This window comes from Emys orbicularis, chromosome 4, assembly GCF_028017835.1.
Source record: "Emys orbicularis isolate rEmyOrb1 chromosome 4, rEmyOrb1.hap1, whole genome shotgun sequence".
NCBI lineage: Eukaryota > Metazoa > Chordata > Testudines > Emydidae > Emys > Emys orbicularis.
Window position 1 is genome coordinate 156,813,725 of NC_088686.1, and position 12,992 is coordinate 156,826,716.

At 46.3% G+C, this 12,992-nt stretch overlaps 1 protein-coding gene across 1 annotated transcript; it reads left to right on the forward strand.

Moving 5' to 3' along the window:
• The first annotated feature begins 1,415 nt into the window (after positions 1–1,415).
• LOC135877973 (up-regulator of cell proliferation-like) lies at positions 1,416–10,183 on the forward strand. Its single transcript, XM_065403491.1, has 3 exons — positions 1,416–1,819; positions 2,905–2,976; positions 5,499–10,183. Exons 1-3 carry the CDS (start codon positions 1,543–1,545, stop codon positions 10,181–10,183), a joined length of 5,034 nt encoding a protein of 1,677 aa, XP_065259563.1. The 5' UTR covers positions 1,416–1,542.
• The last annotated feature ends 2,809 nt before the right edge of the window (positions 10,184–12,992 follow it).

Below are 12,992 nucleotides of genomic sequence, written 5' to 3' on the forward strand. Positions count from 1 at the left end.
ATGATATATGCATGCAAATAGGATGAACACATTCAGTAGATGATAACTTTCCCAAGGATATCTTACATGATTCATTTTGCATACAGCGTATTCCAGTTATGTCATATTCATAAGCATATTTCCATAAAGAATATGGAGTGCAACTTAACAATGTGTCAGCAGATAGATGGATAAATATCTCTTGTCTGACAGGTGCAGACTTTAAGAACGTTTTTGCAGTATATATGCAATGACTGGAAGCTAAACAATTTCAGACTGGAAATAAGGCACACATTTTAAAAAAGGTGAGAGTAATTAACCATTGGAACAACTGATCCAAGTGGCGTGGTGGATTCTCCATCACTGACTATTTTTAAAGGTTGGATGTTTTTCTAGAAGATCTGCTCTAGGAATTATTTTGGGGCAGGTCTCTGGCCTATGTTACACAGGGCATCAGACTAGATGATCACAATGGTCCTTTCTGGCCTTGGAATTTATGACTTATTCAGAAAGGCTTTCGCCCTGTCAAAATGTCCTCTGGGTCTAAAAAGCGGAGCATCATGACCAGCCAATGTTAATATTGATAAATTGTCCACAGTGATCCACTTAGGCCTGCATAACAATCACTAAGTAGCTCTTTTGGTGTGTGCACTCGCAGGCAAGGTTGGGTCTATGGGGGACCAGACAAAGGGAGATACGCATCCCATTAATCACCCCAGCACAGCGAGGGAAGCCCGGGTCATTGGCTTTATCTGTTTCCCTGCACCATGCACAGCTTGACACAGGACCCACTTAACAGCCCTGCACAGCTTGACTGACGACCATCCCCTGTTGATTTCCCAACACCTTCCTTCCGCAGGTTCCAAACAGGAAGCAGTTACAGCCCCTCCTTCTTATCAAACAGTACTGAGACGAACAGACTCACATCGTGGGTAAGCTTCAAAACTTGGACTTAGACTCAATCCGATCCTTTTTTTACTTTTCCATTCCTTTCGGTTGGATTTTTGGCCCAGAGCATTGATTCAAAACATTCACCAGTTTCCAAACCTTCCTTGAGCTGGATTCTCCTCTTCATCACACTGAGGTAAATCAGGAATAATGTCACTAAAATCAATGGTGAAAAACGTGTGTATGAGAGAGACAAGGTGGGCTTCTTATTGCCAGTGTCTTTGTCTACCATAAATAGCAAGAGGGAAAGGGGAGGGCGTAATAATAGGAATGCAGTCATAATGCCAGTGCAAGGAGGTGCCAGCAGAATGGAGACAAGGGATCAGATGTGTGTTTTGGAATTTGCATGGGGGATATTAACCAGATGCACAGCGCTGGTTTTGTCGGGGGAGCTGGAGGAGAGAAAGGAGGGGCTTGCTTCGAGTCTAGTTCCGTACAGCTCTAGTTTCGTTTTTGCTCTCTCTGCTCTTTTTTTTTCTTTTGGTCTCTAAACAAACAACCTCTCAGCTTTCCGGAGCCTCAGGAAGAAATTTGCCCTTTGTGTACGTGCAGCTGTTTCCTGACACACTCTGCCCTGGCCTGGCAGTGTGCACAGCTTTCGTCTGAGGAGGCAGGATGGCGAAGACCCTGAGAGATCATCTGCTGCTGACCCTGGAAGACCTGGGGGAAGATGAGCTCAAGAAGTTCAAGTTCAAACTGCACGAAATGCCACTGAAGGAGGGATATGAAAATATCGGCCGTGGGACACTGAAGAAAGTGGATGTCATCGACCTCACTGACAAGCTGATCAGCTGCTACGAAGGAAATTATGCAGTGGAGGTGACCGTGGAGGCGCTGAAATCAATAAACGAGAGGGATTTAGCAGAGAAACTCGCCAAGGCAACAGGAAATGGTAAGTGGCAACCCCAGGAAAAAATCAGCCCCCATCCTTGAATAGTCTTCACTTCTGGATTTGCTTTCCTTTCTCACTCCCCAGCTGCAGTTTCTTTCCTTTCTAATGGTTTCCCCTTGATAAGTTTGTGCAAAGCTCTTCAAGCAGGAGAAATATCCCCTCTGACCTCTTTATGCCTCAAATGCTCTCTTGATTTTCATTACAGTCATAGGGGCTGACTTTTAGTTTTCCCTGGGGACACTGCACCCCTGCTCCACCATGAGGCCCTGACTCCACTCCACCCCTTCCCCTGAGACCCTGCCCTCACTCTGCCTCTTCCTGCCCCTGCTCCAACCCCTCCCATGAGGCCCCCACCTGCCCGCCACCTGCTGCTCTCTGCCCTCCCCCAAGTGCTTCCCCCAGCCACCAAACAGCTGATTGGCAGCCCCATCTAACAGCTGATCGGTGGCACCTCTGAACAGCTGATCGGTGGCACCGCTGAACAGCTGTGACTGATGGGTGCTGAGCACCCACTATGTTTTTTCCCCCATGGGTGCTTGCACCCTGGAGCACCCATGGAGTCGGAACCTGTGGTTGCAACTCTTTCCTTTCACTGGTTTCTGGGATCATGACTGTCTGGGTTCTACTCCCAGCTCTGCCATCACTTCCCAGATCTGTGCCTCAGTTTCCCCATCTGTAAAAGAGAGACAACTATCCTGACCTTCCAATGTATCGTGCATATTTTTCTTATTTTCATTTTGCTTTTCTTACCTATTATTTGAAACTTTCTGCATTTTTAGTCAATGCTTTTTTTAAAAAATAGTTTCCATTTCAATTGAGTCATCGTCTGGCTTGTGTCCAACTTTGGCTTACCAGAAGTGAAGGTGTGGTCTTCTACCAACAGTTTCCACCTCCCTGTTGTGACCTGTTTGTGTCAGATTATTTTCATGGAATTTTAAACAGTTCCTCATCATGCTCAGATTGTTCCTAATAAAACCAAAGGTGGGGGAAAATGCACAGACACACGTAAATCGCTAGAGAAAATGCACAGAGATTATATAAACATAGTACCAATATGTGTTTGTCTCTCTGATTTTCTTTGCTAGATGCTTTAAACTCCAAACAGGAATCAGACACTCAGCAAGGTCCAGAGTTGGAGGAGAAAGATCTTTTTAAAGGTAGGTAATTCCTCTTCTGTATCTGTAGTTAAACACATTTATGGAATGACTTTCAGTATGAGTTGATTCCCAGGGATTTTAGCCAATAAGGCATGTGGCAGAGTGGGGCTTGAACCCAGATCTTTTATATCTTAAGACAGTGAGCAAACCACTAGATATAACAAGAGGTTTGATCCAGTAGACATGCTTTAGCATGTTGACCAGTCTGGGCAAGGTAGGCAGGGGAAGGCTGAATCTGAGTCCTACCAGGGCTGGTATGTTAGTTAGACACAAAGCTGCTGGGCAGCGTCAAGATGTAGGTGTCTGCGCGCAGGCCCAGCTGCCGAAACTGAGCTGCCTCAGGGACTTTACTGGTGGAAACTTGGGCACCTCGGGGATTTTGGGCACCTACAGCATAAGGCAGCAGCTGAGCAGAGGTTTTGTGAATGCCAGTGGTGCTAAAATGTTGGTTGTAGGATCCTAAAAATTAGGTGACTCAGTCCCCCTTGTGAAATCTGGTAAGCGCCTAGCCCTTCCAGGCTAAACATGGCCATTTCCATAGTCCTGGAACTTAGGAGAGAAACTGGGAAGAGATTTCATGGTTGGCATCATGACCAGGACTTGAACAGTCAGACCTAGTGGTCAGAGCTGGAGTCGGGAGTCAAGTCAAGGGTCAGACCGGCATGAGAGTCATAGACCCGGGGCAGGTATCACAAACAACGTTGGAAGGCAGGAACCAGGAGCAAGGCAGGGAAGCTGGGCTCAGGGGCTCGGCGAGAAGGCAGAGACTGACATAGCTGCCAGCCAGGAGTTCACCTAGTTGCACAGACAACTTCCTGTGTCTCTTTCTGGCTTAAAAAGCTCAGCCGCTCCTCCAATCAGGACTCCCATGGGCGGTGCCTCTGGTGGGGCTAGGGTTCCATTAGTCATTCTCAGCCCATCACTTACTATCAAGTGGCCGGATGAGGGCCGGGATGCGAAGGTCACCTGGGGACCGGCCTTCAAGGCCCATGGATCCTCATGGTTGGAATGAGAGGAAAGAGAGCAAAATTTCCAACTGCATGTTTTGTTGGAAGCGTCTCAGGGCCAGAAAAAATTAGGATGAGACCCCATTGGTTTGAGTTGATACTTTTTTTTTTTTTTTTTTTGCTTTCATGACAAAAATGTCCCCCCAGTTCATCCCAGAGAGCGCTATCTACTGGTAAAAAGGAAGCAAAAAAAGGGGGGGGAATGAGACCCCCAGAAGTGGGTCAGTGTGAGAGACCCTTATTCAAGGTATGAATACGCATCACTCCTTAACTGAAGATGTGACCCTCATCACATTAGCTTTGACTGTATGACCATATCTATGTGCTTTGCATAAGGTGTCATGAATGTGAAGTAAAATAGAACATGTCAAATTAAGGCAGCTGGCTTCCCTTTCTCCATCCAGTGGTGTGTGCATGTGAACGGAAAAGGTCTAGGCCTAGAAGGGGAACTCAGTGTGTTTTGGTTTGGGTTAGCAGCAGTGGTGGCTGTCTGTTGTAAATGCATTTTGGGAAGCAAACTTTGGCCTACAGCAGAAATTAGTTTTTTTCTTTTTTTAAGCTATGTTGTGAGCGTATCGGCCGCTGGAATGGGGTTTAATTGTTGAGGAACCATTTTCTAGCATGGACACTGAATACATTTGAATCTTTCTTATTTTAATGGAAACATCGTGTAATGGTAAGAGTCAGTGTAATGCCTGTTGAAGCACTAGATTAACAGTACTTCTGTCAATAATTTGAATAGAATGATATTGTAAAAAGGAAGGCTTTGGTATGTCAACTTCCAGTTTCCTAGAGTGTTCATGCCAGGGGGAACTTGTATTCACATACTAAGGGCTGGTCTACACTAATGCTGAAAGTTGATTTAAGTTACACTACTTCAGTTACGTAACTGAAGTTGATGCAACTTAGCATGGTATAGACACCACTGTAAGTCGATCTGTGTCGATGGGAGACACTGTCTCATTGAAATAGCTTCTGTCCCTCGGGGAGGTGGAGTACAGATGTTGACGGGAGAGCGCTCTGCCATTGACTTACTGTGCCTTCACTAGACCCACTAAATCAACACCGCTGTATCGATTTAGCCGGCAGTGCAGACATAGCCTAAGAAACACAGGCAAGAAAATGCATCTTTTTGCTCTGAACCACCCTTCACAAGAAAAATAAAGAAAGGGGAGATTTGAAATCAATACGGAAAGTGCACTCAGAACACCACTCAAGGTTGGGTCATTGTTAGCAGAGCTTGAACCTGGGACCTTTGATTTAAAAGCATGACTCTCCACTGGCTAGGCAAAAGAACCCAGTTTCCATAGCCTGGAGGCTATAGCAGACTCAAACTTCCATATGTGTTCCAGGTTCTAGTGCAGGAAAAAAAGAGCCAGACTGCATTAGCAGGGGTTGCAAACAGATAATTCCCACCACTTCACTGATACATGTCAGAATAAACACGTTCAAAACAGGTATATTTAATACCAGAGGGATTCTGAAACCTGCTCATGCTTTAACCTCTTTCTGCAGAGAGAAGGGGAGCACTCCAGGACCTCCTGTCCAAGCTGAAGATGGAGAAGCACAGAAGCACGAAGCTGGGGTTGAGAGATCTCCAGGAAATCAACCCAGAAAGTCTACAGAACTGGACTCCTCAGGCATTAGGGGATTTACCGTGGCATTTTCTGAGGAAGGTCATGGCTCTGAATGGGATGGCCAGAAACATGAACCTTGGGCAGGGAGCATCTGCTGACAAAGCAAGCAGTGATGACAATGGGGGACAAGGCGATGGTGGCAATGTTCTTCATTATAGCAACATGGACGCTAGAGCTTCTCTGCACCCCCTCGATGTTCTCTGTGCCGTTCTGCTTTGCTCAGATAGTTTCCTACAGCAGGAGATCCTGTTAAAAATGTCCATGTGCCAGTTTGCCCTCCCTCTGCTGCTACCTGCCCTCGACACTCCCAAGTGCACTCTAATGCTGTGGGCCATGAGGGACATTGTGAGGAAATGGAGGCCGCACTCCCTGGCAGAGAGCAGAGGGTTCAGAGAGGAGAGCCTGGTGCTCACATCACTGCCAACCATTTCCTTTGTGCGGCTGGGGAGCTGCAGCTTCTCCAAGTCCCAACTCCTCAATGAGGTTCTCAGCCCCTCCCAGCAGCACCACGATTTCTTTATCCATCGGGACATGGAGTCTGGGAACATCCCTCGGGAAATCGCAGATGGGCTGGTTGAGATTTCCTGGTATTTCCCCGCTGGGAGGGAGAATTTGGATCTTTTCCCAGAGCCCGTCGCGGTTACAAATCTGCGCGGAGACATTGAGTCGCACCAGCTGCAGTTTCGCTTTTTAACAGAGGTCTCCTCAGCAGTGTTCATAGTTACTGAGAGCATCAGTGAGAGACAATATGCGCTGTTATCATCCCTGCAGGGATCAGCCACTAAATACTACTTCATCCTCAATTACGAGTCTGGCAAACGGAGTGAAACTCGGGAATTCCTTAATAAATTAGCGCCAGTGCTGAAACTGAGTAAACAGCATGTCCTAGAGAAAGAAATTGGGACCAAGAAAGAGGAATTCATGGAAAAGTTGTGCTCTGCTATAGGAAGTATAATGAACGATCATCACAAGGACATGAATATGGAAGGCATGGCTGTGACCGCACGTGAACTCGGAATCCAGCTGGATGAGGACTGTGAGGAATGTCAGAGAGCAAAGAACCGCGTTAAAGAAATCACGGCAGAAATAAAAGATGTTGGAAATTACAAGAGGCAAATACTGCAACTGCAAGGGGACCTGTGGAAGAGCTTAAGCAACGTGGAAAGAGAAATGTGCAGATTGAAAGGACAAGGGGACGTCCCCACAGAAGAATATAAATCTAGGCTGAAAGAGAAATTGTTGGAGTTACGTACACAGCAGAATAAATGTGACCTTACTGATGGTTTGACTAAATTTATCAATGGAATAGGAACACTATCTCAAATGGAAATACGCTACTTCCTGAAATGCATGAAATTTAATTTAGATGGCATTGCTAAGGGGAACCATCCTAATTTGCAACCTAACCAACAAAAGCTACCAGAACAGGATGAATCCATCTCTGCCAGTTCCCTAGGAGTGGAGCATTTCCTGCGTGAGTTGGGGCAGTTCTATGAGGCTGAACACTCAATGGTGAAGGAAGGCAAAATGGCAAAAATTCAAAGGAAATTCATTCATTTCCCGAGGTTAGCAGCTGACCTGATGCTGGAAGGGTTTCCCATGGAGCTGATCGATGGAGATGCCTCCAACATCCCACTGCAGTGGGTGACGGATGTTCTGAGTGAGCTCCATGCCAAGCTGGGGAGAAGGTCCAAAATGGTGGTTCTAACGGTGATGGGAGGTCAGAGCACTGGGAAATCCACCCTCCTCAACACCATGTTCGGCCTGCAGTTTGCAGTGAGCAGTGGCCGATGTACGCGAGGAGCCTTCATGTCCCTCATTAAAGTGGCAGAGAACTTTCAGCAGGAGCTGGGCTGTGATTTCATCCTGGTGATAGACACAGAAGGCTTGAAAGCCCCTGAACTGGCCAAGCTGGAGGATAGTTATGAACTTGACAATGAGCTGGCCACACTGGTGATTGGACTGAGCGACATAACGATTGTTAACCTGACCATGGAGAATGCCACAGAAATGAAGGATGTTCTGCAAATTGTGGTCCATGCCTTTCTCAGAATGGAGGAAACGGGGCACATGCCCACCTGCCAATTTGTGCATCAAAACGTCAATGATGTGGCTGCCTATGAACAAAACATGAGAGACAGGAAATATCTTGTGGAGCAGCTGAATAAAATGACCATAGCTGCAGCAAAGATGGAAAAACTACAGAAAGAAATTATGGTTTCTGACATTATGGACTATGACCCAGAGAAACACAATTGGTACATCCCCAGCCTGTGGCATGGGGACCCTCCAATGGCACCAGTGAACATTGGGTACAGTGAGAGTGTGTGTGGGCTAAAGAAATGCTTGTTTGAATTTGTAAGACAACATTCACTTAACAGCATTCCCAAAGACATTCCCCAATTTATCGAATGGGTGAAGAGTCTGTGGAACGCTCTGAAACATGATGACTTCCTCTTCAGCTTTAGAAACCCCTTCACAACTGAAGCCTACACCAAGATAGCTGCAAAGTCTGTAGGGTGGGAATGGGAGTTCCGCAAGGAAATGAATCTGTGGGTAACTGAAAAACAAACTTTCTTCAAGAATCAACCACCAGATAAATTAGATGCTCGTGTCCTGACCAACTTAACAAGTGAGACTCAGCAGAAAGTGAGCTATGAATCGCACAGGATTTTGGAGCGGTTTCAAAGTGCAGCAGTAAAGCAGACGGTTAGAGATGAGAACACGGAATGTTTTGTTAGGTATTCACGTCCGCTTGCACATCAAAGTTCAAGTTATTCACGCGCCATTTGTTCCAATCTGGTGACTGCCAGCAAAGGATGGCGAAAGAAAAACACTATTCAGGCTACGTGCATAAAAACAATTGAAGGTGAAATGGACATGCTTTTGGAAGACTGTAGAATGAGAGAGAACAAAGCAGACAACAAGGAACTGGAAATGGAGTTTGAGGAAATGTGGAGTGAGACAGTGTCAAAAATACGGCTCGGCTGTTTGGATGAAAAGCAAATGTATCAAGACATTGAGTTGCTGCTAAGAGAGGACCTGGCAAAGCAAGAGAATCCATCCAGTCTAAAGCTACAGGAATACAGCAACTTATTGAATTATGGAACAAAATCTTTCATTATGAAAAAGGAATACTTAGATTTACCATGGATTAAGACCCTGAATGAATGGTTCACACAGGAATGCTGGCATAAAACAGAAGAACTTGCTAAATCATTAATGGAACAGTGCAAAGATTATATTAGAAATATAGCAGACAGCAAAGTAGATTATGATGAAATTTACAGCAGAAATCTGTTGAGGATGATCAATGAGAGGCTTCAAGAGGCAGAAGTTCAGAAACTTCACACGAGCGCTTGCTTTAAAGTTGACCTGAAGCTTCACATTTTGGGGGAAGTGGTTCCTTTATTAGAGAAGATGCAAGCAAGCTTCATCAAAGAAAATGATCCTGAACTATATCTGGAGAAACTAAAACCTCACTATCTCGCCACATTTAGAGATCTTTATTTGGGGAAGGATTCCTGCCAAACAAGAGCCAGGGATTTCTGTCATTGGTGTCTCAAACCTGCCCTGGTGGACTATGTGAACAACAGACTTGGGTTAGAAATAGTCGATGACATTCTCAGAAGTGGACAGTATGATGAATATACAAACCGAAGCCTTTTCCAGTTCACTGTCTTGAAGAAGCTGCTGAAATATGAAAACTTTGACACCTATATCATATACATTAATAACTATGAACGTTTTGTCAAAATCTGGGTAGAGGGACACCTGCTAGATCGCTACAGCCAGACAGCGCGGTTGCGACACCTGGAGAAAGAGATTCTGTCCTCAGTAATAAAGAAAGCCAGGACTGCTTTGGAGTCTCCCAGTGACAAAAGCACCAGCATGGTCTGTGACTTTTTAGACACATTTTGTGGAGAGTTACAGAATGACTTGGTGATTTCCAAGGACCATCTAGCAGTGGTGCGGTTTAAAAACACGGCAAATGCTGCACAGTTTTCGGCTCATGTTCAGGCCATCCTTCCCGATCTGGAAAAAGAAACCTTAGCTGAATTTGAAGAGTTGAAATTTGAATCCAAACTCTCCAACCTGTCCATGAAGCCCCAGGATGAAATCTTCAACTGTGTGTTTGGCTGTGGGCAGCAGTGCCCGTTCTGTAAAGTCCCCTGTGAAGCAGGAGGCATGGATCATACGGAACACTTTGCTACAGTCCATCGGCCTCAGGGATTAGGGCAGTGCAAAAACAAACGGACAGGAATGCTTGAGTACTCTTTGTGTTCTTCCGATGTGGTTTCCAACGCTGTATTTAGGAATTCAGAAACGGAAGAGAAATTTCATCCCTATAAAGATTATCGACGATATTACCCAGAATGGCGCATCCAGCCCGATCCCAGCATCGACACTTCTGACTACTGGAAGTTCGTTTTTAACAGGTTCAACTATAAGTTTGCTAAGAAGTACAAGGCTAAGCCAGCAAATCTGCCGCAGGGTTGGAAAAAAATAACCAAGCAGCAGGCACTAGAGAGCCTAGAGGAAGCATTTAACATAAAACAATAAACCAGCTCAGAGTCTTTTTAAGTGGGATGGACATAGGCAAAAAAACAGGGTTTGTTTGGGTTTTTTGTTTTGTTTTGTTAATTGCATGCAAAAATATCGCTTCTTATGCACATATTTCTTTAGCTCGTGAAAATCGTGATTATGGGAAATGCTAAAGAGATGTGGCCTAGTTGCAGATCGAGCACCACTCGGACTGATCTCTGGCTACATCCTTCAGGTGATGTTCAGGTGGCTATTCAGTCTATGTCCATCACTGGCGATGTTGTGGTGCCCACGAGATCACCGGCCATGTAACAACATTCCCTGGTAAATACCTTTTAGAATTGTTGGTCTTCCATCTTAATACTACATCCATGCCAACAAAGCCACCGAACCTGCAGCCATGCTGATGCAAGCAGTTGCTGGGTTCAGCTTCACATGTCCTCATTGCCGATCAAGTCCTGCCACGGGATACGGAGCAGCTGAGGAAGAGAACTGAAAACTTCAGTCCGGTGTCCCTTAGTGCCCATGTTTCACCGCCGTACAACGGAGTTGCCATAACTGTGGTTCTGTAGGTCCACAGCTTCGTAGCAAGCTTGCTGTTGTGATCACAGAGGCCACTGAAGGGTCCGAAACATGGCAGCAGATTCTGTAACAAAATTCAGAGTTTCTAAACAGAGTTCAACAGGGAAAGATTTTTTCCCCCTCACATTTTGCATCATGGTGATTTATGACAGAATTGAAGTGAGGAATATGCAAAAATGCAGCTCTGTAATTAGCATTTTTAAGCATCACCTTTGATCTGCTTCAGCCTGGTCTACACTTAAAACTTATGCCAGCATAGCTACGCCGGTCAGGGGCCTGATAAAACCACAACCCCTAGTGACATAATCATGCCAACAAAACTCCAGTGAGCGCCACCGTCAAAAGGGCATCTGGGCTGTAGCCCCGCCGTGCTCCGCCCTGAGGCCGTCGTCCTGCTTGTCCTCTTCCCGCCCCTGCTCCGCCTCTTCCCCCGAGGACCCTCCCCGCCCACCGCTCGGGGTGGAGAGGCGCGAACAGTGGGTGGGGTAGGGCCACAGGGGAGGGGGCGAAGAGTGGCAGGTGTGTGGGCGGAGCTTTGCGGATGGGAGGCCAGGGCTGGGGCGGAGTTGGGTGAACATGGGCGGGACCTCGGGGGAAGGAGGCCAAGTGGGTGTCAACCTCAGAGCAGAGCAGGGGGTGGGGCCACGGTCCATGTGCCGGTGGCTCCCCCAATTTCTAGGGAGCTTCCAGCACTTATGTCGCCCAGCCTCCCCAAACACAGGAGTCATGCGCTGCCCCTGCCCCATTGCCAGAAATTATCCACTTCTTATCTGGAGGGAGCAGCTCAGTCTACTTCCTTACTAGGCAATGTGTGATCCAAGGTGGTAAAATGTTTAAAATTGAGATTTTTTTTCCAGCTAAGTAAAATCATGTTATGTTTAATGAACAATTGCAATACGATTTCTGTAACATTTGTTTTCAAATTTACCTTGGCTCTCTTCCCCTCAGAATTCTTTATTCCTAACCTTTATATATGATGACTCTCGAACGATGATAAAATCATCTTCCCTCGCTACCTTAAGGATGTGCTGAAAAGAGCAGAAGGGGAAGCAAACTTTAGATCCTATTGGGTAGGAACATGGAGAAGGCCAATGATTGGGAAACTTGAGGAGAAACTTGCATGTGTTTAAATAGGATTAATTTTTAAAATGCCCCATCGACTACATTACAAAATCCTTTTAAAAGAACCAGACATCTTTTATAAATGCTCATATTTTGTTTGCTTCTTTGATCAGTTCTCAACAGCAGCCAACTTTTCTTCAGCGCTAAAACCTTTGCTTAAAATGAAAGCTGAGGTTTTGCTGTAATCACATGACTCCTGAAGCTGAGGCACTAGTAATGGGCCTATAGTGTTTATGTCTTGATCCATCCCAGTTCCTGAGCCCTCATTTCTCTCATGCCATGGTGGTGAGGCTGATGACTCCCCTTCTTATCAGCAGTCCTTCAACTTTATGGAGAGTTCTTTATTATAAGAAGTATGTTATCATTTGAGTCACACTGGAATTGCTGTAAAATCTAGAAACACACCCAATAAACACAACCCTCTTACAGTACACGGAAGGGCTAAGTCTGATCTTTGGCTGAGTGATCCTAAAGAACGCTATCGGTCTGTTCACAGGGTGGGCCCATTTTGCATAAGCAGCCTGAAAGCAACCTAAACGTTTCAGAAAATTGTGCAGGCCGAGCTCCCCTGTGTCAGAGCAGGTGGGCTAAGCTGAGCTACTTAAAGGGCTACATCTAGGGCTATAAGGCATGTCTACATTGCCAAGAAAACCCTGAGGCACCAGGTCTCACACAACCCAGGTCAACTGGCTCTGGCTCCCAGGCTAAAAATAGCCATGTAGATGTTCCTGCTCAGGCGGGAGCCCAGACTCTGAGACTCCTCCCCAAGTTTCAGAACAAGGGCTCCAGCCCAAGTGGGAACGTCTACATGGTTTATTTGAAGTCCAGCAGTCTGAGCTCCGTGAGCCCGAGTCAATTGACGTGGACGCTGAGACTCAGGACTGCGGGTTTTTCTTTGCAGCACAGACATACCCCAAAAGACCTGTCAGAGGGCAGGAAGAGGAGGAGCCGCTGGGGCAGCCTGTGCCAGGGGAGAGGAAGCCTCAGAGTGGTGCTAATTCCTCTGGTGGCTCCTGGGAGAAGGGGCCAGGTGCCCGGGGAGGTAACCCTGGGGCCGGCATTCCAGAAAGGGAGCAGAGCTGGCTGGGAGTGGAACGCTGCAGGAAGCAGGCTCACCAGAAAC

Coding starts and splice junctions, on each gene's coding strand:
- LOC135877973 (XM_065403491.1), top strand. CDS start 1,543: ATGGCGAAGACCCTGAGAGATCATCTGCTGCTGACCCTGGAAGACCTG. Junction 1,820..2,904: donor CGCCAAGGCAACAGGAAATG/GTAAGTGGCAAC, acceptor TTTCTTTGCTAG/ATGCTTTAAACTCCAAACAG. Junction 2,977..5,498: donor GGAGAAAGATCTTTTTAAAG/GTAGGTAATTCC, acceptor CTCTTTCTGCAG/AGAGAAGGGGAGCACTCCAG.